At 42.3% G+C, this 27244-nt stretch overlaps 1 protein-coding gene across 1 annotated transcript; it reads right to left on the minus strand.

The window, feature by feature from the left end:
- Positions 1-261: 261 nt before the first annotated feature.
- pds5b (PDS5 cohesin associated factor B) lies at positions 262-26542 on the minus strand. Its single transcript, XM_035178319.2, has 35 exons — positions 26418-26542; positions 20990-21117; positions 20505-20708; positions 20109-20195; positions 16577-16674; positions 15554-15680; positions 15146-15226; positions 14491-14631; positions 13292-13407; positions 12233-12327; positions 11862-12007; positions 10704-10855; positions 9814-9927; positions 9149-9230; positions 9004-9052; positions 8745-8884; positions 8091-8206; positions 7886-7991; positions 7269-7429; positions 6968-7091; positions 6541-6699; positions 6334-6402; positions 6093-6229; positions 5746-5869; positions 5335-5539; positions 4724-4838; positions 4511-4643; positions 4275-4394; positions 3881-3943; positions 3644-3789; positions 3302-3374; positions 2042-2505; positions 1840-1920; positions 1225-1327; positions 262-1096 (listed from the first exon to the last, which is right to left on the minus strand). The coding sequence occupies exons 2-35, from the start codon at positions 21095-21097 to the stop codon at positions 1064-1066; spliced, it is 4272 nt and encodes a 1423-aa protein (XP_035034210.2). The 5' UTR covers positions 21098-21117; positions 26418-26542; the 3' UTR covers positions 262-1063.
- Between the last annotated feature and the right edge of the window lie 702 nt (positions 26543-27244).

The raw sequence follows: 27244 nt of genomic DNA on the forward strand, positions 1-27244 counted from the left end.
TTCTCAAACAACATATTTTTTAACAATTCTAGGCAGGTTTTGATTGCACAGTGTGTTTAAAAAGTAAAAAAGAATTATAGGTGTTGATAAATTAAGGCAAAGCTAAAACAAAATTTCCGGTATTTAGAAAAAAAACTTGAACTGTAGCCATTTGTGACTCGAGACACTTCGGCCTGATCCACGTCTCAGCTGAAGGAATCCCGGCCGCTGGTGTCGACAAGAACGAGTGAAGACAAGTGAAATAAAGAGAAGCGGAGCGTGTCAGGTTTTATAGAGAATTATATTGATACAACGGAGGATGTGACTGGGTGGATGTGAAGCCAAGTTAAATCAGCAGTAAAACTACAACCACGGCTGCTCAGGACTTCTGTCTACCGGTAAATACAAACCTAAAAATGAGACGCACACTACAATCGTTTTTAGAGGCAACTCTACGCTCGGACAGGTTTCTGACATTTTTTTTTTTAGCTTTTCAAAACAAGGTAAAAAAAAACAAAAAACGTATTATTATTATTATACAGAGCTGTAAACAAAAACAGATGTTGTCTTTTTCAAAGTAAAATGACACAATTAAGGTCACACAAAAAAAGATAATGGTTAATCTCATTCAGTTTTTAAAAGTGGGACACAGAGGGAAGTCTGATAAGCAACGCTGCTTAATGGGAGCATTTTAATAATAATAATTATAATAATAATGATATCGGTGGGTAAAGGCTTTGCAGCATCCCCCCCCCCCCAGTCAGCATCGAACACAACAACAGAACATGGAACAGACACGAGAGACTATTTACAAGAGCGTGATCTTTTTTGTCATTTTTCTGTTAAAACCGTTTCTACTTAACGTGGCGGACATCTTCACAATGCGACACAATGCAACAAACCACAGCTGATGATACCGGATGTACTGATGCTGTGTGCGTGTGGTATATGCAAGTGTGTGAGTTTGTGTAACAGTAGGGAGCATCGGCGTATGAAAAGTTTAAAAAGTTCAATGTCCATGTTTTTCTTTCCTACGTCATTCGTCCACGACTTTAGAGTAGACACAGCATCTTCTTCTTTTAGCTCATCTTCTTCGCCCCGCTGCCTTCTTGCGACCCTGAGGAAAAAAAACAACAACAAACAAAGTGAAAACTCTGGACAGGAATCTGGGTTTTTAAACTGCTCTGTACTACTTGGTCTAAGACACAGAATTCCCTGAAATGACGAATGTAATCCTTTCTGTACCTTCGGTGTTGGCGCCTCCTCCTGCTCCTCCTCCTCCTCTTCTTCTTCATCCTCTTCCTCAGAGTCCTCTTTAGCAGCAGCTGCCTTCGATCGGCCGCCACGACTACAAGGGGACACAAACGCAATCAGAACGATTCATCATGCGACAGGAAGACATCGTGTAAAAACATGACGATGACACATCAGCACCACCCACATGGGCACAAAGCTGCAGCCTGACATTTATTTTTTTTGTCACGGTGCTAAATGCTAGAGAGAAGCAGCTCCGGCAGATAAAACAGGAAATTAACACTGCTGCACGCCAGAGGATTTTAAACTCTCGACCGATTTAAATAAAGCATTGAAATAAGTGATTTTATATCTTATAATCGTCAGAACACACACTGGAGGATTTGGCCAGAACGTAACCAGATAGTTAGAATCGCACAGAAAGGAGCGAGATTCTTCTTCTACAGTTATTTATGGCAGTTTGCAAACAACCTTTGGATGCTTTACCGCCACCTTCTGAGCTGGAGTACGGAAAACTTGTGTGATTGAACGTGACGACAGAAGCAAAAACAAACATGGAGGAGGACCGACGTCGTGTGGATGAAATCATATCATTGAGCCTCTTACGCTGGTTTCTTGGCGGGCGGCTGAGCTGATTTGGGCGGACGTCCTCTCCTCTTCTGTGGTGTCGACTCTGTTGACTCCGAGCTGTTCAGAGTGGGAAACAACAGCTGAGTCAAGACTGAATCTAACTGACAGAAATCAATCTGAATTATTATTATGAGTGAAGCCGAGTGACTGGACAGACGACTGGTTTTCTGTTTCTTACCCTTGTGATCGCCGCGGCGTCCTGGTTTGTCTTCCCGCTTTGGTCTTCACCTCCACATTTTCACTGCTCTTGTCCTCCTCCTCCTCCTCCTCCTCCTCTGCTTCCTCCTCGCCCTTGTCCTTGTCCTTGTCCTTGTCCTCGCCCTTGTCCTTGTCCTTGTCCTCTTCCTCCTCCTCCTCCTCTTCTTCATCCTCTGGTGGAGGAGCTGCCTTCTTTCGCCCCCTCTTCCCCTTTGCGGGTGTGTCCTGAGTGGCAGCGGCGGATTTCGGAGGCCGGCCCCTGCGTCCTTTTTTCGGCGGGCTGTTCTGTTCATCCTCCGGCCGATTGTCTTCGTCCCACTGCTCCTCCGTCTCGGCAGCCGGGGTCGTGTTGGCTACCGCCTTCTTGCGCCCACGTTTGGGCTTGCTGTCCTGGTCCTCACTGGAGGCCACGACACGCTTGCGACCCCGGGGCTTTTCAATATCCTGTAAAAGAGACAGGAGAAAATGGTTGACGACCGGCTTCCTGCTGCAGAATGTGTGATTGATTTTTTTTTTATACCTGTAATGAAAACTACAGTTTTTTAAAACACTCAAAATCTATGTATGCAATTTATATGTTTGGAGGATTGTTAAACTTAAACTAAAGACAAAGGGCGATGCAGCTGCTATGGAGCCTGTTATGTGCGACAGTTGACACACAGTGTTCTTGCTGATCCTATCTTGACTTCAATCCAGCTGGTGTTTGCTCAGTAGAATCAAAACACAGAGAAACAAGGGTTTATGACAGGCGACACTTCACCGGATCACAGCAACACGCCCGTGTCTACTTGTGCCAAGATACTGTGTCAGATAATGTTTCATGTTTATTTGTGCAGCAACAGTAAAACGATCAGGGAAACGACCCGTTTTCATCGTGTATAACGTTATAGTTTCACAAGATTTGCTGTTTACGATCAAATTGTATAAAACAACCTAATTGTTTACTCTAATAAAAACTAAATTACAGTTACTATGATAAAAATTACTTTCTAACTGGAGTTGGAGACACCAAAGAACAACTGAGTGATATTTTCAGGATGATTGCTGAAGCTGTCAGAAGATATTTATACACATGACAGAAAATTATCAAGAAAACGCTGATGATCATTTTCACTCTGATTAAACACAAATAACTTTCACTTATAAAGCAGCTAAAGAGCATGAAAAGAAAACATAGAAGCTGTTAATGTATTATAGTCACATCAATGTTGATGTATCAGTATATAATGAGGTGTAATACCTTGTCGGTGCTGTCAGCTCTTTTTAGGCTGAAGTCCTCGTTTTCACTTTGATCCATTTCTGTGCTCTCAAGTCTGAAATACAAGAATCACTCAATCATTACTATTTTATACACAGCAGAGAAAAAATGTAACTCAAGGTGCAAAAAGAGCGACAAGATGCAGACACCTTTTCTTTCTTTAGTCCTTAATAACCTATGTGCATAACTCAGTGAACAGCTTCACTCTCTGTGCTGTGAGACCGTTTCCTTGCACCTGGATTCAGTGCAGAATACTGGCTGACATCAGGGTTTGAACTTGGATTTGCCTTTAGACAGATGTGTACGGCATTATGTGTTTTCTACCTGGCCTTGCTGCGTTGTGGGGAACCGGGGTTTGACGAGGAGTCGTCGTTGCTGGCGGTCTCCATGCGAGAAGCTTTACTCTGGATCGGTTTCCCTGCTGACGCTAGCGGCTTGTTAACTGCCCCCAGAACGTTTGCAGACTTGGGCTGGAGGAGACGAGACGAGTTTAGCTGAAATGAGTTCCATTCAACAAAACACAAAAACAACAATAATACATGGAGATTTGATTAGGCTTACCTTTCCTGGTGTGAAGAATGCCTTCATCTCTGGTGGGAGAAAGTTTTTTGTGTTGCTGAAATTCTGAAAGAGAAAAACACCAACCACCTCCAAAATCAAACACATGCTGAGGATTATGAGAAGATGGTTTTTCTGCCAAACAAAGTTATTAGTCAAAATGTGATCATTCCTCTGGAAACAAGCCCAGGAGGTTAACTCAAAACACTGGTGTGTAGACACAGGTTCCTATTGGCTACCACAAGTAGGAAAATACAGATCAACTGTTTATCTGTGTTTCTTAAATGCACCTATTGAAGAGGTTTACATGCATACAACAAAAACTAATGACGTACAATAAAAAATGCTTTTTTAAATGGTTTTCAGGAGAATGCTGTGGGGGGGTGGAAGCACCAACCTTGTCGGGTTTGGTGAAATAGCGTGAGGGCAGCACCGGATCTTTCGGAGACTCCAGGCTGTAGGTGGTGCTCTTCGACATGACAATGTTCATGGCTACGTCACACACTGTGTAGAGCTTCTGTAGAGGAGAGACACACACGTCTGGTTAGGAGGATGATACTCAGGACGGCATTTATATATAAACCGTCCTCATATTATAAATGTATTTAAAGTAGATGAACTTGTCGTGTGTACCTCGTTGGTTTTGGCATCGGTGGCGGCCTGGGCGTCTTTCGTCTGTTTGATGTTTTCTACCATTTTCCTGATGAAGGCGTGGCTGTTGTTCTCATTCTTGGCCATGATGATCTCCAGCACAAACCACAGAGCCCTGACAAGGAGGAGAGGTTTGACATCAGCACACCGGGCAGCCACGATTGTTAGCATTTGCCTTTAAAGCTCACTACTTACTCTTTAATTTCTTTGAGCTGCTCGATGTCTTGTACTTTGACGTAGTCTGGGTCGTGTGCCAGCAGGTGGATGGTGTAGGGCACCACGTACTCCGGCAGCAGAGAGAACAGCTTGTCTGTGAAGCACACAAGGTAAATATTAAAATTTGTACCTCATAACAACAGTGCTACGACTGGAATATTCTTATCCCAGCCTCTTTGTTACGGTGCAGTGCAAGAGCTTTAGATTGTTATTTGTTACACAATCCTGCAACAGATGGTGTGGCCCCCATCGAGCTCTGATCTCCAGTCTGACATTACATAAAGAGACCGAAGAAACAACTGGCAGGATGCTTGGAAAAAAGTCTCTTTTGTGCTATGTTTTTGTGGGCAAATTGTAGTCAAATAGTGATTTGATTGAAGTTTTTCTATATTATTGGTTTGAAGGTAATTAATAAAGATTGATTGGTCAGGTCATTATTTTCAAAAGAATCTTTGCTTTTAGTTTCTAAAACGTTTACACAGTACAGTACTGTACAGAACAGAATTGTACAAGTTTCAAATTTCATGCAACAGACATTCTTCCAGCTGCTTCAAACAATAAACAACAACTGTCATGATTTTTTTCTTTACCGCTGAGTGCCGCATGCTGTTTGAGATACTCTCGGCGAATGTTGACGTTTTTCACCAGGCACTGGCGAGCATGAGCCCGCCTCTCTTTAACGGGGTCCTTCGCACACAGAGCGAACACGGCCATGTATTCCAGAGGCAGCCGGAGGCGGCACAGGCCACGATGGAGCTTCTGGGAAAAACACTGCCGCACCTGGTAGCACTCATCCTGTGGAGCAGCGAGAAAACAAAGACAATAGGAGGAGGAGGAGGAGGAGGAGGAGGAGGAGGAGGAGGAGACAGCGATGAAAGGGTTCCGAGAACGATTGAGCAATGCATCATTTAAAAACAATATAAAATCAAAACTATAGAAATCAAAACTATGATGCAAAGAAAAGGAGTTTTGAATAAGAGGGGATATGAGGCGGTTCTTACATTGATGACGAGAGCACACAGCTGATATTGCTCCAGTGTGATGATTTCGTGGTAGCAGGGCTCCTGTGCCAGCTTCAGCAGGGCGCACGCCGCTGCCAGCCGCAGCCTCGACATATCTGGTTTACTGGAGGATGAGAGGAAGGAGACAGAGACAAGGATTTCTTTATACTTCTGAAAATGTGCTTACGATTAAATCCCCTGCGTCCCCTCGGCTCCACATTACCAGAAAAACCCAGCGCTTCACTGGAAATTACACGATTCTAATCTGGAGACAAAGGTTTCTCTGAGCTGCTCTAGAAACGCACACACACTTTGTCTAATGAAGAAGAATAGGCTTTATCATTTACCCCATCCTGCCTTGCTCAGTCAGGTCTCCGTCACTGTGGAGAATAGCAGTCAACATCCTCAAGGTGGAGTTGCCTGATTTGCTCTGGTTGTTCTTCACTCCCAGCAGCCACCTCACCATCAGCTTTATTCCCTGGATCTGAACAGAGGAGGGTCAGAGGTCAAAAACCATACAAAACATTATTATGATGATATGGAAATTTACATAAGTAATGTTCAGGAAAAACAGAGTTCACTGCTGACCTTGGCCAGAGTCTCCGTAGATACTTCATCATCAGGAACCCAAAGTTTGGTCGTCTTTTTGCCTGGAATCTACAAAAAAACAACAACACTGTAAAAACCTGACATCACATGACATAAATCTGTCCAAGGAGCTCAGAGCAGTATCGATTCAGGCTTTCGCCAAAATACGAAGTGTTGAAAAAACCAAACAAAAGATCACGTGCGTACCCTGTCGTTCATGAGCAGATCCTTCACGATGAAATTGGCAACGAGAGATTTGAGCGGCGCGGCGAACTGCTCTGGGGCCAGCTGAGCGAGGTGACCCAGGGTGGTCAGAGGCGTGATGAGCTGCTCCAGGTTTGCAGGGTCCAGACTTTTGTGAAGAGGCTGTGGAAACACGTAACATTTCATTGACTGATCGAGGATCAACAGTATGTCTGCATGTCACGGTCAGAAAGACACTGTTCAGTTTCTTCACTGTTTTCCTGATAACAGCACATGGAGTCAAAACTGATTTTGCTAAGGGTGGGATCCTTTTTATATTTTTTTAAATAATACACAAAAAATTAAATTGAAAAGGTTATAAAGGCTTATTTGTGTGTAGTGGTTTTTGATTTCATATGTTAAAAAGGACAAAAAGATGAGACTGACTCACCTCAAAGATTTGGGCGAAGTGTGTGTCTCTGTTGGTGAACATGGCGTTGATGCAGTGGATGGCATACTTCGCCTGGCGAGGGGGGCCTCTCTTGGCTTTGGCCTGCAGTACCGGCAGTAAAACACTTGGGGGAGCAGGAGAGGAGAACACGTTTAAAACCCAGCAGTAAGAATAGTGTTAACTTACAGAGTGCAGTGTGCTCTGGGCCAGTGTTTCCGGCAGATATATATTAACAACAGGGATTTATCTGTGTGACTGCACACATCCTGCTGTAAACATCAGTGAGGCGATGGAAACGTACGATTTGATGTGAGGGAAACTCTCTTCCATCTTGCTGCCGGTGTTCTTGAAGATCTGCAGCGCGGCCTCGGCCACCTTCTCATCGTCCATCTTCAGACATCCCAGCAGGGACTCGAACGTCTCCGCGGAGTGGAACGACACCGGGTGTGTGAACGACAGCACCTGTGGAGAGGAACAAGGACAGCTCAAACATCCAGACGACTCCTGATGAATAATGATCAATACTCTCTGGAGAAGTGGCTGTAAATAAACTCGCAGGAAAGATGGGACACGTCTTCGCGCCATCATTATTAATGTGACAAATATGTTTTCATGACTACAGTGACTGCTGCTGGTTCCACTCCCAGGGCAAACCTGCAGGACAGCACGTTCCATTTCTGGATGTTCATTTTCTTCCCGTTTGTCATTCTCTACATATTTCACTCAACCCCAATAGAGAAAAATTAAATATTTAGACCTCAATTCATTCTGACTCCGCAGCAGCAGAACTGATCAGAGCACAGAGTCTATAATTCAGACCATTTTGTTAAATGGAGCAATAACATGAGATAATGAAACGAGTTCCAACATCATACATTCATCATTGATACAAAGTGGTATAACAGCTGCCATTTCTACCTTCAATAGTTCCAGTCCTGCTCTGATGGCCTCTTCAGTGGGAACGCCCTCCTCCTCGTCATCCGCTGTTCCATCTATCGATTTGTTCACTTGTTTTATCAAAGCACTGATGGATGATAGAAGAGATGAAAGAAGGTCAAATACTGCACGACTCAATCTCAACGCGACGGCCATTTGTCATCTGTGAGTTAATACGAAGGAGTACCTGATGGATTCTGTGTCGATGTGTACAGGGGCGATCCTCTCCAGCAGGAACTTGACCATTTCCAGGAATGGATTGCTGGGTTGTTTGGGGCTGCCAAGCTTTTTAGTGATGTCTCTCTGAGGGGGAGATAAAATATAGAAATAAATAAAAAGGAAATATTGGTAAAAAAAATAAGAATCTTTCTGAAATGCAGAAAAGCTGGTGGCCCTCTGTGAGATTGAGGGATTGTCAGGGGAGTAATTTTGCTATTTTTAGACCTGGTAAAGTATATAGAGTCTTATTGTAGTAAAATTATAACCTCTACTTAACTTTAAATACTGTTGTACCACGAAAATGTAGTGAACATATTGAGCAAAGATACAGAAGATGGAGAAATGAAATACTCTACATAGGTAGTTTGAAAAAAAAACCATAAAAAACTAGTTATTGCTGACATCCTCATGTAACTATGAATCCAAGCTGCCATCCATTACATGTAACTCAAAATACTGATTTGAACAAGTACTGAAAACAGAGCAACTACAAAAATCAAATTTAGAGACATTTTATGCGAGCAAAATATTTCCATCTGAGACTGAAACTATTCAGGAGTCCACCTACTTAATTTTAAAAAGAGCCGGTGGAGAGGTGATAGAATTTCTCACAGTAACTCACCACACAAACTTCGGCTTGCTTGCAGGAGCAGCTGGGACTGACTAAGGTTTCCAACTGATCTCTGATCCGCTCGTCATCTTCCAGGACCTGAGCCAGCTTCTTCACAAAGTCCTGGGCCTTACCCGGGTCCGGCAGGTTCCCTTTAGACACGCAGGATTCAAAGCTTATTGGGGGTAAGGTTTTCCAGTTTCGGATTTTCCCCCCCCTAGATTATTAAGCTTTTAATTCAAACCACTAGTTGCTTGTTTAAATCACTTACTTGTGATCACCATGACTTTGGCAAATACAGCTTTGCTGGATGCTTCAGACTACAATAAATAACAAAACAACAAAAACAAGATTAGAAACACAAGGCGAGGGTACATTCATTTATCTGCTTGCTTTTACAGAATCATCAGAATTACCTTGGGTTTTTTAACCAAGTCCAGCAGGTCTTTGACGTTATGTCTCAGCAGATTCTGGCACTTCCACATCTCATTCAGAGCTCTGAGGCACAGAGGAGGAGGAGGAGGAGAAGGAAACAAAAGGTTGGACAAACAAATGTGGATGAGGTATTGTAGTAGCACAGTGGAGTAAGAAGTGTATTACTATTCCTAACCAAGAGATGAGTTCTTTGAAAATAAGTTATTTCTAGATTAAATTACTATATATGTTTCCAAAACCCCTTTTCCACTAGTCAAAAAACCTGCAGACATGGATACAATCAGTATTTACTTCTGGGTCAAATGACTGTGTAAACAGGTTTTAATCCGCCCTGGCTCCGATCAGCAGTAATGGAAATGACACAGAGGTGAACGTGCCAATTTGGCAAGACAATGAGGTGAGAGAGCGCCTCAGTGTTCAGTGAATTTGTGACGTCGAACATGACGCAGCTGGGGGAAAAAACTAAAAAGGCGAACTCCTCTACTGGCAATAGGAAAGGAATCAATCACCTCTTTTAACTGGGTTTACCAAAGTTTAAATAACCTGCTACATAATTTCCTTTTCCAAATCTTCACTTATCATCAACATGAACAGATCTATCTTAATCCGATGCCTAAAAGTGTGTGTGTGAGTGAGAGTAACTTACTTGACAGCATTAGTGTCCAGGGTGGCATACAGGTAATAAAGACACTTCATCCTCTCTGAGGTTTCCAGGTTGTGAGGAACCATGTACTGGGCGAAGACGCGCTCCACCAGTAACCTAAGCACACACAGATACAAATTTAAAGCTGGAGATTTAAACTACGGGAGTTTTAAAAATAAAGCAACATCTGTGAGCCGTCGCCAAATGAGTTCACAAAATGCTGATGAAGCCCATCAGAGCAAAGTACATCTCCCTGTATTTTGCAGTAGACCAGCATTTTAAATCTGGCTTCTGTGGCATTATTCCTGTGCTTGTGCATTGATGCATTTTATGCCAACCAGCAATGAATGGTTTGCCAGCGCTGCAAAGGGGAGCGACCGTACGACAGAGACAGAGCAGGCTTCAGTAACCAGGATTATGGAAGAGCCTATAGCGGAAAAACCTCAGGAGAGGAGAGGTTTTGGAAGCTCCAGTTACACACACTCAGGAACTGCCTGCTACAATACAGGATTTTCCTGTTGGCAGCTGAGCAGCTCCCCTGCAAAAGAGTCATTCAGAGATTAACTGCACCTTCAAGCATTTCTCTGAAGTTACATCTGAGACAACTGAGCTCTGTGAATTTGTGGTTTTTTCATTTAGGTTGTTTTTTTTTTTGCAGCGGTGCCCACTTTGCCTCTCCATGGCTCATTGACTTGACGTTTCACAGAATGACTTTCAACAGACCCCGGAGAGCTACTGCAGGTTCTCCATGTCGGTGGAATAACAAACACCAAATTTTCCAGTTAAATATGAAGCGTTGATTCAAGAATCTCAAAGCGTATAGAGTATAACCAGCATGTTTTTATTTTCCTACACTTTTATGACAACTGACAGAAACATATGCTCAGACATACCTGTCATCAATGCTGTTCTGGTAGTAGATATGAAGAAGCTTGTCTTTGATCCAAGATATCTGTTTAGAGGCCTCCCTGCCTCCTTCTCCCTGCAGTGAGTACTTCCTGTAGATCGATGCCAGACCCATCATGGCTTCCTTACGTACACGCCACTGATAACACAGGAAGACAAGGAGAGACAACTAGTTAAATCTGAGCTTTATTAGTTTCTACATTGGTCATAAACCCTAGAAGAAAAACTATAACTTAATTAAAGCAGGGTGACAGGATCGATGTAAACACTGCATAGATGAAAAACCCTATATATTGTTGACAAGCTATATTGCTTGACGTGGCAGAACAGAAACAAAGCTATTTCTTGCCAAACATGCAGCAGTCCTTTAGGAATGAACAGCCGTCTTCCCCAGATTAGCACAGCAGGGATGGTCGAGTTAGCTAAACACACCACATGTCTCGGTATCAAATGTTGGATAGTAAGACGAGGGGGGAAGGAGTTTTCCCTGAAAGGAAACTTCATGTGTCAGCACAAGAAGAAAAAGGGCGAACTTAAACATGGCCATGATTTGCCACAAAGTGGATGAAACAGTCCAACATGCAGCTAAATGCAATATGACACAGATTGGTGATGTATAATGAAATCTACGCTGAAAACAAGAGGCAAAAAGATGAGAAATACCACAAACTACAGCATCTAATAAAGCAGGCACAGAGAGGAAGCTTCATTAATTAATTAGACCCAATCACTGAAACACGCAGGAATGCTCACGTAGAGGAATTGAACCGTAACATAACTATGGGCTTTCCTCCTGGTTACCAGACACCTCATATTGCCCAATTCTTTATTCTTGAAAGCGAATAACATTGTGCTGACAGGTAGTGTTGAAAATGAGATGAGGATTACTCATTAAGGCTGAGAGGTCTACAGATTTGATTATTTTTCTGCAGGTCATTTTTCTGTTCTTAATATATTAGTGATTCTTTAAGCACAAAAAAAAAAAAAAAAATCGGGCTTTGTAATTCATATCATAACAAATATAATTATCAGCCGATATGAAAACAAATCTGAAGGTTTCCCTGCTGTATTGTCCTGACCTACATACAACACATTCAAAACTGTATGAGAACATGCAAACACATTCACAGAATTTGGCCACTTACTCTTTTGTCCAGGGTCCTCTCCTTTACAAAATTGAGCAATGCATCATTGACTAGAGACAAGTCTTTCTTGGCAGCGGTTACTATAGAGACGATGACATCATGGCGAATGGCCTCCTCTGGGTCATGTGATCTGACCCTCAAGTATTCTGGGAGAGAAACACAGGAACAAACGAGTGGGATGTGAGAAAAAAAACCAAAACAGCCACTTCCAACACAGAGAAAATACTCGGCAACCGCTTCTCGTTCAATCTGAATTACACACTCAGACTCGCTACAGTGATTTCAATGGGTTTTACACCGATTTTACATAAGAGCAGGTTTTCCCAAAAAAAACTATTTGCTCAGAAGTCAATTCATATCAGCTGATTTACCTGTGAGGTCCTTGGCCAGGTCCGGGTGGTTCATGAGACAGTGACTGGCAAACTTAACACACTCCAGTCTGATAGGCACATGGATGTCATTAAACCTTCAGGGGAGAAAAACAAACAAACTTCACTGACAGCAACTACCAAGGCAAAAAAAACACAAACAGCCTTGAGCACATTTGCCACACACACACACACACACACACACACACACACACACACACACACACACACACACACACACACACACACACACACACACACACACACACACACACACACACACACACACACACACACACACACACACACACACACACACACACACACACACACACTTCATCTTACAGCGTTTCAAAACTAAAATGATCTGTGTTTTTAGCTCCATATTACACTGAGCCATCTGAAAACACATATACCATGACTGTTCATGTTCACTGAGCATGTCGGTGTAAACAGGAAGCAAATTGTCTACTCTGCAGTTTGTTTGTTTTGTTACAGAAAATATTACGGATGGGGAACAGCCACGGTGAAAGTAAGAGCAGCGATTTCTGTTCTCGAGCAGACGATGAGGTGGAGCTGTTACTGACAGTAAGTGTTTTTGCCTTCACCGCTGCTGGTAGAGTCATGACTGATAAGAACCAATCGGAAAGGGAGTGTGGGTGTATTTTCAAAAAGCAACTGCGTTTACAAATCTCTTCTTGAGTTTGTGGTTGTATTGTGGATGTCAGCTCAGGCGTAAACGTAGCAACAGTGATGCATGTTAAAACTAAAGGTTAGTGTGTCTGAAGCCACAGCATCTCACAAGGCCAAATTTCAGTATTTGTAATGTAATAAAGTCATAAACCAAGAGACACAAAACAAGCTTATCCCAAAGTAAATATAGCAAAAATATCTTCAAATAAAAACGAATTAAGCAAAGCAAATCCAATTATGGCGCAAGACTAATAAGAAACAATAACAGTTTTTAAAAATCTGCACACGTCCCTGAAAGTATCAAAATACAGGCACTTTAAGACTTTTCCATGGATCTGCAGTTGTCATTGACACAATTCTGAAACCCACCTGCCCAGGTAACACTGCCAGAGTGGTTTGTTCTGCGCAGCCAACTCAGAGTCCTTGGCTCCAAACATCTTAGCCAGCAGCTTCACCACCTGCAGCCTCTCGTCATTATCATTACTCTGCAGAGACACAGCGGAGGAGAGAAATCATGCACAGAATTTGTGGATTGTACAGACAAGCCAAGTCATTTACATTAACTCCACTGGAAACATAAATCTTTTCATAACACACAGAGGCAGCAGTTTCTTTGGCCGCAATGTGTTTTTTAAGAAAAAGGTGTGAAGTTGAGGAAACAGCAGAGACAATTAGAAGCAGAGACAAAGGAGGACAAGAGTTAGGTTGAGGGAAGGAGTGATGATGACAGGATGAAAAAGCAGAAGGGTGAGAGAAGAGCGAGAGGGAGTGAGAGGAGTGTTGCTGGTTTACTTTCACAGGAGAAAGATGAAAAGAGCGGAGGTAAGAGAAAGAATGAGCGAGACAGAGAGCGCTTGTTTTCGTCTGTAGGGGAGAGATTTTATCGCAGCTATTATTTTGAGGAGGCAGCAGTGATCTACGCTCCCACCGAACAGTTAATGAGCGTTATCCATCAGCAGGATGCCTTGATGAGACACTGCAGAGGCAACATTATGCTGACTGGCTGCCTTATCTTTCTAATATGAAACAACAAACCTACACAGGGAAGAGAAAATGTGAATTTCGGCGGGTAATGGGTCGGAGAATTCAGGTTTTTAGTCTGGTGTGTCGATAAACTCAAAATATCAATATCAGCATTAGTATTGCTGCTGCTTCCGTTTCTGTACGAGCAATTGATTAAAACATAAGATTAATGACATTTATTATCTCTGCAGATGAGATTGTTTTTTTCCCCTGTCCCTCTGTAGGTTAGTTGGTTTGTTTGGTTGTTTGTCAGCAGGCTTGCAAAAACTACTGGACAGATTTACATGAAACTTAGGGGAAAGAAGCGACATGAGCTAAGAAAGAAACCATTACGAAAATTATTTTTTTTATTTTTTTTACATTTTCACTAATTTCCCAGGAAATAATGAATGGATCTTGATGATTAAACTTTGTTGCAGCTTGAATTTAAGAGGATCCTTGGCCATTCTAGTTTTACCTATGATATGAACTGCAGGATGCTCAGAGAGAAAAACAAACAGCTACAGCGACGGCGCTTCGATGTTTATCTGAAAGAGTGATTTTACCTTGAGTTTAAACTCTAGCTGAGGCAGCACAGAGAGCAGCAGGTGGCTGTCGATGTTGTAAAGCTCCAAGATGAGGTCAAAAACATGCTCAGACAGATCACTGACCGAGGTCTTCCCCAGCATCAGCACCTGGTTGAAGAACTGATGAAGGAGAAAGAGAGGGAGGAATAATGGTTTTAGATTTTCTTGCGACTCAAGCAGACTTTTCTGATACATGGCTCCTGGTTCATTGCCTTCAATGCAACTTTGAAGCTGGTCGGTGATAAGTGTGATGAGGTTGCGGACAAATATTTGGATGCATCAAATGTTTTCTGTTTAACAGCTGATTTTAACATCCACTGTATCATTTGGCTTCATGCTTTGCTCGGATATGAGCCTCTTGCATTGCCAAGAAAATGACAGCATGACTCGCCCTGGTTCCGTGGCAGCATTCGTATCCTGCTCTTCTTATTAGGATACATGAGGCAAACTCTGTGGTTACAGTTCACACCTTTTCAAAAGTTACAGCAGTGAAAAGCATTATTTCAGAATTGTATTACAAGTACACTAGATGAGGTACATGATTGCAATGTATCCAGTATTAAATGTAGGAAAAAAAATCACCACCCAGCTACAAAGAGCAAAGACAAAATAAACAAGGGTGTGTTAATCTTACATTAGTGATGTAAGGCTCAATGGCCTGAGCAGTCCTCTTCAGCAAAGCTTTGGCCAGGTCATAAGCTTGTTTGTTCAAATTCTAGACAGAGAGAAAAACAACAGGTGAATACAAACAGCACGTCAGAAACATGTCCATGTGCGTTTGTGACAGAAACTAAAAGATTGTTCTTGAATCTCGTTAGGAAGATTGAATTAGACTGCATTACCACTTGTGTCCTGCAGGGGTCTCATTGAATTACAGGGTATGGAAAATGATATTGGCTTTAGTCTACTGATGATTTGAACCCAATTCAGATCATCATCCCATACTGAGCAGTTTCTCATATTAACTTCATGTTAGAACTAAGAATGTGTGTGTGTGTGTATGTGTGTGTTGCTGTCATGTCTGCCTCATTGTGCACATTACCTTGTGTGCTGGCACCAGGTTGACCAACACTGTGTCCAACAGCTCCTGTGATACAGTGTCTCCCTCGCAGATGATGGAGCTCATCAGGTCCACCATATGCATGTGCACCTTCTGGTTGTGGCCATTGCTACGGAAACGGGGAACAGAGCAAGAAGGGTCAAAGGGCAAGATAGGCATCACTGCATGATTTTAAATAAGACATTCAACACTGCTTCCTATGGGTCAAATATTCCTACATATTTCTGTGGGTGTAAATCACCTATGCTGGGTGACCAAGCTGCAGTTTGTGCACCACGGTTGAGATTTACTTTGATGGAAGCAATAGTTTGTATAGACTCATGTTGTTCGCTTACTTAATTTCTCATTCTGAAAACACACTGTGATACTATGAACCCACACATACACTTACACTGTGGGTGTACTTGATCATAATGATCTGCATTAGAGGGGGAGGTAACGCTTATTACCGAGATTTGTATCTCAGCAACTGTTGTCCAGGCATTACTAGTCTCATTACCTCCCATTCACTGAATTGTAGTTACACGCACACACACACACACAAACAAAAAGGGCTGCATTCCCTTGCACCTTCTAGCTCACTGCAAACATTTCAAAAGGGAACCAGAGTTCTTTAGATTCATCCTGTATAAAAAGGCCATTGTGTAAGCACAACCTTGACCCACACACACAAACACACACAAACTTTGTTCCAGTGGCAAAGATCCAACTCTAATGCTGCAGAATTCAGCCCTGAAGGTTGTGTTGAGTGGGGTGAAATTGAGAATGGGGGTTAGGGTGAAAAGGGGAACGGGGGAGGGCAATCAAAGAGAAACAACCACACTTGGTTGGTTTCATGATGTAGCAGCAGAGACAACCTGAGGTACTAAAGGAAGAAAAGGCCACAGGCTCATTCTGTTATGTTCAGGGCTGCCAGAGCTAAAAACATCATGAATATGTAGACAGGGATATGAACAATAACACTGAACAGGGGGACCATGTAAGATTTGATTCAAAACGACTTACTTGATGACCTGGAAGAGGGTTCTGTAAAGCTGGGTGAATATCTCATTGCTGTCTTCGAGCTCAAAGCAAATATTGTAGGACTTCACCCATGCTATGTTCTGAACAATGAGAGAGGAGGCAGGGCGTTAGTGACAATGCGACTCACAATGCAAATGCAAATTAGGAAGGTGAAAGAACGAGTGCGGTGAGGGTAGTGAAGGCCTGCTGTGTGCAAATCAGTCAAATCTACTTTGCTTTTAAACACTCAGGGGCAGCGGAGACAAGTTGAGTGTGACAACATTATGTGCAAACAGTAAAATATATATGTCTGAACACGTGTGCAAGTAACATCCATTACAAAAAGTGTCAGTGTTGTCCCTGCAGACCACTGACTGAACGTAAAGGAAACCAGATGACCTGCTGACAGAAACAGATGCACCAGTGACGTCCTGTCTAAACACACTGAATAGACTTTGTTGGCGTTTAGAACGACTATTATAAAAAAGGTGGTCACACAGTTTATACTCTGCAGCGCAGCGTCCTGCTGCATAAGCCAATGATAATCATCAAATAAAAATGCAAAGTATTATTTGGGTGCAGGCGTGCAGCAGCAAGTGACTCTGACTCACTAAGTGCCACAACGAACAATCATTAGCAAATCAGTGCGGGACACTTTCAGCTGCAGCTTTTCACTTTTAGCCGGTTCAGAAAGTCATTGTTACTGGTTAGAGGAACACTTCATAACGTCAGTTATCACCACATCAGAACTGAGAATTGTACAGAACTATTAAACCTTTTCTTCAGCTCCAACAAATCCAACAAAGTGAGACATCTTCTCTCTCGTAGCTCATGTCACAGCCCTGTCACATGTGGTATTATCCCGACAGCAATTTACACTCCAATATTTATGCTTTTGAATGATGATCTTCAGTATTTAGGTCAAGAGGTTCATATAAATTAAGGTTTATGAAACTAAGAAGTCTACAGCTGTGTTTTTTAATGTTTCAAGTACACAGGCTTTTAAAATCAATATTAAACTATCTGCAGATGACTGACAATAAAAGAGTCAACACAAAACCAGGGCCAAATTTGCTTGTAAATGAATTATTAGGGAAAAGCACAAGATACATTTGTCACTGTGCCTCTCCCGGTGCACAGCCTCCGTCTTGGCAGCAAACTAAGAGTAGACTAGAGAGCTGTGTGTCTCACTCACAGGGACATTCTGCAATTTGTCTTCCACAGAAAGTAACGTGTCCAAAAAGTGGTTTGATTTATTGCTAGCTGCTTCTTTGGAAGAAAAAAAAAAAAATCACTGCGGGGTTCTAATAATAGAAACTTTTCGTACACGATAAAGCATTCATTCAAAAACAAACAAATAAAAGTAAATACAAGTCGACTTGAAAACAAAATATGTTTACTTCCAATTAGACTCAACTTGCTTTGATTTCCCCAGGGAATAGACTCAGTAGTACTCAGATTCAAGTAAACTCAGATACACAAACAACTACTGTAATAGTAAAAAAAAGGTCATAAAAATACTGAGGGATTTTGGCTGATGATGTTTGAAGGGCTGGTGAAGGCAAACAACATTTTATATGATGTTGCAGCCTGGAGGAGATGAAAAACTAAACTGCAAATATAAACATGTTTCCTGTAAGCAGCGCTGGGCAACTAACCCAAAGTGATATTGATTTGAAGTCATATCTCCCAGCTCTACCTATAAGCTTCTGTTGCACAGCAGGAGAGACAGTGCGTGTCATTTTGTCACCACTGCTTCCTCTGGGTCTCCACACTCGTCTTCCACATTATTTATTCAACACATGGTTGCATAAGATAGCGAATTTCCAGAGGTCAAATACTATGAAAAATTCAAAATGATCAAATTCAAATAAAACACCTGACAGTGGTTTTCAATGCACAGAATGAGCCGTAAGGTCAGGAATCCATACAGCAAATGAAGTCCGGACTTGGTTGAGTTGTCCACATTAACCTTGGGAGAAAGTGTCCCAGCTGCCATTTATAAACCGTTCAATAAAAGATCACTTCACCAGCAGAAAGCAGCCACCACTGGTTTCTCTTCCCTGACTGACTAACAGTAGATTACATCTAATACAGATGGAGGAAACTTTGCATCAACAGTGAACAGTGTAAATTAAGTGAACAGCAAAAGACAAAAAGTGAAAAAAAAGTTGTTACTAAACGCATCCATCCCAAAACTAGATGCCTTCATCCACACAGCTTTTTAACACAGATTACAACTGAAGCCCGGCTCGATTTTGAGGAGAGGCTGTTTCAAGGAGATTTGGCCTAAATTACCAGTGAATTTATTCATAACATTTCCTACATACCATCAGCTCGTGTTTAAAAATTCCCATCAGTCATATTTTTTTTTAAAAATCACTCTGCCTGGAATAATAACCTTTTGGCAGAAAGATCTTTTTCCGCAGTAAATTTTAAATCCCCATATAAATCTTTATTACATTTACTCCACCCTCCATTATTTTCAATCTACATTGTGTTTAACTGCTCACAAGTTGCCTTCTACTTCTCTGAAAGCTTCATTCTCAGTGTGTGTGCACTAAAGGCGTCAGGTTTCCACATTGCACCTGTTAAAATGACATATTGGACCAGTATGGCTTCCAAACTCAAAACTCCTGCTCCCTTCATGCCTTGAATCAGATTACAGGGAACACAGAGATTTTCTCTTTCCAACTTAATGTGACAACAACATCAAACTATATCATCCTGCACAGTGAAGCTAAATCATCCCAGTGAAGTAACAAGAAGATAAAAACATCTTTAGCTTTAAGTTTCTCTTCCCTTCCACATTGTGAGTAAGAAATTTAAAGTACGAGACAGGCTTTAAAAAGTTCTGCTTTTCTGATCCTTCTGCATGAATCATTTCTCAGGTTTGGGAACAGGTTTAAAACTGTGGTGAGGTTCCAGTAGCCAGTTCCCAGCTGGCAAAATATCCAGATTTGTTTAGGGCCAATGGTGACACATCCAACCTTTCATCTCTTAGTGTGCTTTTGATAAGAAATGTCGAACACGTCTGCGTAGAAGGCTTCTCATTTTACTGACCCTTTCACTGGGTATAAATATCACTGGTGGCAGACTGTGTTAGCTGCCACTAATTGCTGCGGATTCTGTAATGGCTAAATCTAATGTGCTCTCTGCAAGCTGTGGACCAAGGATTGTTCTGAGGAAGAAAGTCACAGTTCTCTGTAACATCCTCGACAACAGAGAGAGGTTTGTTTTTCCAAGTTCCCTTATCTTAAGAAATCAGATCAAGTCACACATTTTCAGGAAAATGTCTTGGTTAACTTATAAATGTCATATTCATATTTTAGCTTCATAGTTCTGAATCAGGAGATCCCTTGTTTCTCGTCTCATTTTCACTTTGTAGCTACAGGTCGTGAGGCATTGATTAGGCTGCTGGTGATTAGAGAACTTTGAGTTCGAGATACTTGATCAAACGATTGGAAGAAGAATTGCAAAGGATTCAGAGTCAAGCAGATTCAACCCTGGAGTTTGATTTGATAAAGTCACTCACCTCGAGCAGGTAGAAGTATCTGTTGAACTGGGCGCTCTTGGTGTCCTCCAGTCCTTTGAGCTGTCTGGTGATGAACATGAAAATGTCCTGCAGACAATAAAGAAACACACAATGAAGGCTCCCCACACACACACACAGTTGTAGTCACTTGCCTAACTTTCAACAGAAGAAACTTAAAATAGCTGAACACACAATAAGAAGCAATTATGCATGTAGTGAGTAGTGATTTGTGTCTGGCTAACAAACAGACTGGGTTTACATTGATCTATAAAAAGATTCATGTCATTATAAGTCTTCCGCCACATGCTGCACAAAATTAAGGCCTACTCCAGGGAAGATGCAATTAGGTTATGTCATTAAAGCACTGAGCAATTCTGATGGAGCAAGGGAACGTACCTTAAGTTTTTCTGGGAAGGTGTAGGGTGCCTCCGGGGCGTAAATCCTGAATATGTCCGCGAGACAGCAGGCCACCAGCAGACGAACGTCCTTGTCTGGGTGTTTGAGGAAGAAGTCTGATGCCAGGTGGAGGGCCAGGTTCAGGTACAGCTCCTTCTCCTCCTCAGAGTCCTGGTCCATGTCCATGAAGGTCTTCACAACCATCTGGACGAGGGGTGAGGGTTTTAAATGGAGAGAGTAGAGATCAGTGTTATTTTTGGCTTAATAGTTTGTCTGTTTATCTAACCTAGGGAACCATAACTGTAGGGAATAGAGATCAGTTTGTTCTGATGCACCATTCAAATCCCAAAATGTATATCAATAATGCATTGGTCAATTAATCATAGATAATAGTCGGAATCACAACATTAGGATCTCAATATTTATACAACAAAACTTAAACATTATGACTAATAATTGCTGCAGAAAGGGAGAAAGACACCAACCTTGAGCCTGCGGACCATTTCCTCCTTGGAGATTTTGTCAGATATCTCCTTGACCCCCGGGGGGTAGGTCACCTTCCCGTCTGCGGCTCGAGCTTTAGAGTGAGCCATCCTCTTTAGCTCTTCACTGCCTGAGGAGAGAGAGAGAGAACAGCGTTTGTTATGAAACACCTGAGAGCAAGAGAGAAGGTGGGACGGAGCAGGAAACAAGGACTGAAAACCCCCAAATCTTAGAGGAATTGCCAATCAACACTGTTAACTACTTGCAACCCAAGGGAAATCTTTTCTAATGCTGTTACTGGTTCACAGCCTGGTAGCAGCTTCCTACAAACTGAAATTGCTGTATTCAGAGTAGACTTCTCACTGCGAGCTGCTGCGATAATTATCTCCCACAATTCATTACTGCTGCCAATAGCCTGTCAAGGATTATACCCGATTCATGTTTGGGGCATTCATATAATGCAAAATGGGCTTTGATTTTCCATTTCAATTTAGTGCACCTCTCATGGCCACATAAGTCACACTGCTCTCTGCTAGAAAACTGAACTGCATGACCTCGCTGCTGTTTTTTGTCCATTTGAGAAAGAAAGAAAAAAAAGAGACAAATATGTTCAACTAATAGTATTTCAGCACGACTCAGCCACTTTCACAGAGTCAGGGTTTGTAGGCGTGTGTCTTCATGGTCAGGTGCTCATTTTTAAGTATATTGGCACACAACCTGTATAATGTAAATTCAGCCTGACAGCGGTCGTGTCAGCCACGTTGACGACAGCCTGTTGACAAACTTAATTTTATGGTGATTTGTTAGTTGTCAGCAGGAGAGTTCCAGGAAGACAGTTCTGAGATCAGTATCTCTCCCAAGGACACTTTGACACGGGGACCGGAGGAGATAGGGATCAAACCACCAACCGTGTGATTAATGCGACAACCGGGGCCAAAGCAGAGCGACGTCTGAGTCTCTGAGTTCATCTTTAAGCACATCCTGGAAATATTGAACTAAGGGCTGCAATTAATGACATTTACTATATCATTCACGGCTTTTCAAATGTGAGGATTAGCTTCTTCTTTTTTTATATTATGACGATAATCTGAAGATATGTGTTTTTGTCCATTAGTTGGAATTAAAGCAAGATGAAAATATCACATTTAGTTTGTGGAAACTGGTGAGAGATGTTTCACAGACTAAATTATTACTGTGTTCTCTTCGTATTAAGTCATCATTATCTATATCCAAGTCATCTGTGCTGAAATCAGATGGCTGGTTAAATAATACAAGATTTTTTTGTGTGGTATACAGAAGCACCATTGTTAATGTTGAGCAGCTGTAACGTGGAATGGACTATGGGTATTTCACACTGGATGTTAGTCATTAGCTGAGATGTACAGTAAAGCCCTGACAACCACCAAAGTGAGCCACTTCTTACAATCAGGGTTTTTAATACTTCTTGAAAATCGCTCCCAAGAAACATCATCTTTATGGCCCTTATTTCGTCGCAGCTTTGTAAAACAGATGATGTTTGTGTACCTCCGCATCTTCTGTTTTCCAGATTGTTAACCAGCTCCATTTCTGTCCTGGTTTAATGAGTCTTACAGTAACAGTTTCCTCCCCTAAAAAAATATGTTGCGGAACAAAACAAATTGTATACTTGTGCGACTCGATGCTATTTCCAGACTATGGGACAAACGTTTATGTGTTTTACTTGACAGTCATGTCTTCATATTGTAAATGTATACACTATTTACTATGTATTTGTACTCTAAGTACTAACTATTTGTGTTTAAGCGTCTGTGTAAGTACTTCTTTGTTGTTAATACATGTGTCATGTTTTTCACCATCAACCTGCAGATGAAAACGTGCATTGTCCCTTTTGAATAAATAAACATGAACATAAACTGCTGGGCCTTGGTGGAGAGATCCTCTACTCTGAGCCCCTCTAGTCTTTTCCTGATTTTAATACAAACTATAGACCATTTATAAACATCTGACTTAGACAGATCCATAGTCCTTTGGCAGATTTCAGAGTGAAGTGTAGAACTACTGTGCAAAGACAGCACTCCCCACAAGGTAAATTTTGTCTCGTTCTTTTTCCACTCCGGCTGCCATGTATGACAAGTTTGGCACTTAGGCGGCTTTCACTGGTTAACGACCAAAATTGACTGAAGTGTAATATGCCTCAGTACTCGAGCCTGCTGAACATATAAATGGTGTTTCTGTCCTGCTCCAATATCACACCCCACGAAATCCACCCAAATACTTGCATGTATACTGTTAATAGCTGCTTTTACATGAATGAACAGACGATCTGCTTTTCTTGTGTGACTACAGACTTGTTTGTGATTATCTCATAACACATTTATCTCTGAAGGACAATTGATTATTGTGAAGGAGTGCGGGTCAATAGGTCTGCCGTCTGACAAAGGCTCTTTGTGGCTTTGATTTAGAGGCCAGACTGCAACATTGAGTTTTTAATCGCAATCCAACAATTTCCCGCAGTTGTACTCTGGCTTTTATACACACACACACACACGCACACACACACACACACACACACACACACACACACACACACACACACACACACACACACACACACACACACACACACACACACACACACACACACACACACACACACACAGCCAAAAGCACAAACTCGACACTGGCAGGCAGCCAGCTCGCTTGATTCTGACCTTCTGTTCCACCACACAGCTGCTGCCAAATTTGAGTCCATATCTCTCTCCATCTACCGCACTGACACAGAGAGCGCTGGCGGCCAATCAAAGTGGAGTAATTCTCGACTTAGGATGGTCTGGGCACCATCCATATGGGAGACTTTCACTTTGAATAAGAAGCTGAACCAAGTGATCACACACACAGGCAAACTTTACCCCACAGTAAACCTCCCGAACACGGGCCTCGCTCTACTCATTACTACCTTATCACACTCGAAACACATTTATCCCCCCACTGAGTGTTTTCTATCTGTCTGCTGCGTGCCCCTTTTAGCCCTTAAACACATCTGCCAGCAGAAATATGAAGACTCAGCGCGGCTCTCCTAACCTAATCTGAACCTTGACACTGACACCCCCCAGGTTTTAACACTGCAGCGGGGAGAGAGTGTGCGACAGGCAGCAACCAGAGGAAGGACACCAGAGGGTTGTACGAGTGAACTCAACAACCTCCACACAGACACACACACACACACACACACACACACACACACACACACCAAGTGAAGGAAAGCCCACAGCTAAGGGAAGCATCAGATTACCCCCAGATGCAATGATGTGAAATAAGACAACATTTACAGAACAAACAAATCTCTACCAATCTGTGAAGCCGAGTTAGAAGTAAAAAAAACGAAGCAGAGGAACTAAAACAAGTCCACAGGTTATTAAAATGACACAGTGAAGTTTGGTTAAACCTTCTAAGAAGAACACTGCTGAATCACATGTCTACAGTTATTGGGCTGCTCAGACATTTTTGTTTCCTCTCCAGTATCCAGTCAACACTAAACTACACACTACCATTGGGGCTTTTTTGCAGAGAAAGAATTTGACCAGACACAATTTTTTTTGCTCTGTTTTTCTTTCAGTAAAAGGAAAAGTGAAGTCTCTGGGCTGCAGCCAGCAGAAGGAAACATTAACTGCAACCAGAAGTATGACAGCGCAATTCCTGATGAAACCCTCATCCGTGAAATGTGGTTGTGTGCAAAGCCATTTAATAAAAGATAGCGAAAAATATGTACAAGCTCAAACACTGAATTTTACTTGCCGGGCATGAGTTGTTATATTCAATTCCAACTTGGCTTTTTTTGGAAGTCGTATTAAATTGAATTTACTTTAGGTTATTCCAATGAAATATTATTTAATAGTGTTTAAACTGGGGTTAGGCACTTGAACAATATCAATAAGTGTCAAAAATAAGTTTCATGAATATTCGTATAACAAAGGCTCAATACATTTTGATAGAACACTTGTGAACTGTGCAGACACATTATTGATCTGCATCTGATTTGTTTTTTCTGTTTCTAGATTGTTTATCATTCTCTAAAAGACACAAACTTCAATCAGGAGCAACAATCTTATCATAAACTTTAAATAATAATGTGGAATTTACTGTGATGATGATCAACATCAACTGATTTAGATTATTATCTTGATATAATTTAAGAATCACAATCAAGTTGTTTTCACAATCAGGGAATTTGCTTTGGTGTCATAACAATGATGATGGATGTAAGTAGAGAAGTGAGAGGAAAGATAAAGTAAGTTATGGATGGAATATTGTGATTATGAGGAGAAAGATAAATATAAGTACCCAAAGTACAAGAGCAGGATCAGGATGCAATAAAATATGACAATTAAAGGGTGTGAATAATGAATAGTTACACAGCTGTACAGCAGTAAATATGCAAAGCACCCAGGTAATAACGACCCTTGAGTTTCCCACTGACCATCTGACAATAATCAATAATCGCAGACTGATAGCTGTCAAACCTCACTTCATTAGACCCCATGCTGTGCCCAGAGAAACACCTCCTCCTGTCTTTGTGCTTCTCCCCAAACCCCCCGGTGTTGTTTTGCAAACCTTATTATGAATAAAACAACAAGAACCATGTGCGCTGCCCTCAGAGATCCACAGCCCGGGCTGGAGGAGCCTAAACCCGGCTGTGGTGTCTGAGACGCAGCCGATCAGCCGCTGAATAAACTGTTTACGCTACGAGGCGACGTCTCTGCAATAAAAAAAATAAAAAAAACAGCCACGCTGGGAGTCACAGCGACAATATTTAGCCTGCGAGCAGCAGCCGGGTCACTGTGAGCATTAGTGGTGTTTTCTCGGGGGGGGAGTGAGCGCAGACCGGGGGGGAAACACTGCGTGGATGTGCGGGTCTTTATTGTGGCGGTGGGGCAGCGTGTCAGGGCCGAGGACCGCGGCGCAGCCCGGCTCCGTGCTGCCGTAATGTGGCTAATCGAGTTAGCTGCAGTTAGCCAGCTAGCTAGTGCGCACAGCGGGGCTAGCGTTAGCATTAGCAGCAACAATCTCAGTGACAAGAGGGCGGACACTGGACAAAACAGCCCGGTTCAACCGCCGTTATACCGACACCCCCGACCGCGGCGAAGCTACCGAGACCAGCCGCTGGTTACCGGAGCTGCCGGGACACCGGGTCTGAAGAGTGGGCTCGTACATTCTCTTGCTAACCCTATTGTTTTTTTTTATTTTGCGCCGCAGGACCAGGTCGAGCAGCGCCGCGGATCGAGCCGCGGCAGCCGAGGAACACGGGCGAGCGAGGCGGGCTGCGCTTCAGCTCGCTGCCCGGGGGAGGAGGGAGGGAAACCGGGCCACTCCGCGGACACACCACCGCCCCCGGGCTGCGGCTCGCTGTCCGCCGCCGCGTCCCGATCCAGCGGGTCGGTGCATTTCTCTTACCTGTTACGGTGAATCGGGATCAGTCGCGTCCTCCTCTGCAGCTCTCTTCCCCCTCCTAGCTCCAAAATGGCGCCAATATGTGGAGCTCCGGAGCCCATGGGTGCGAGTGACCAGCGAGGGCACAGCGCCACCTATAGAGCGACTGTATGTAGGGCTGTGTAATCATGTCACTCCACATAAATAAACACTAATTATTCTTTTAAAAAATGTTTATTCTTTCACTGTTTATTCCATTGGTCATTTTTGGCTATTTGATTTAATTCTGTGATTTTTTTTTTCCTGCCTAATAAAATTTCTGCAATAATAATTTCCTATCCGTGCAAGTTCAATTTCATATATGTGCAATACACTTTGTTTACATTGTACATTATTCATGAGTCCTTGTGTTTATTACATTTTTTCTTAATTATTTCGTTTACTAGAGTTTTTCTCGTCTTGATGACCACTCATAGCACTTTACAGTACTTCTTTTGCCATTCATACATGGGGATCGAACCACCGACAGCTGTCCACACTGGGAATAGTGGGACCAATAAAAAAGTATTGTATCTTAACTCACCTCATCTTTTCTCTTTTCTCTTCTTATAATTTGACAAATTGAACAGATACGTGTAAAGAAGTTAATGTAATTTCTTTAATTTAGTTCATAAGTAAAGTTTCTTATAGAGTGTGTATAGTTTTTTCTTTAACAAAGTTATTCATGTTAAAATGTGTTTATGAAAAAAATTCCAAACCAATGCATCACTAAGTGACATTTTGACAGTTGCCTTTATTGCCTCTTCAGTGGTTTGTGTCGAGTCTAGTTTTTCCTACAGCACTTGAACGCA

This window comes from Hippoglossus stenolepis, chromosome 15, assembly GCF_022539355.2.
Source record: "Hippoglossus stenolepis isolate QCI-W04-F060 chromosome 15, HSTE1.2, whole genome shotgun sequence".
Taxonomy (NCBI): Eukaryota; Metazoa; Chordata; class Actinopteri; order Pleuronectiformes; family Pleuronectidae; genus Hippoglossus; species Hippoglossus stenolepis.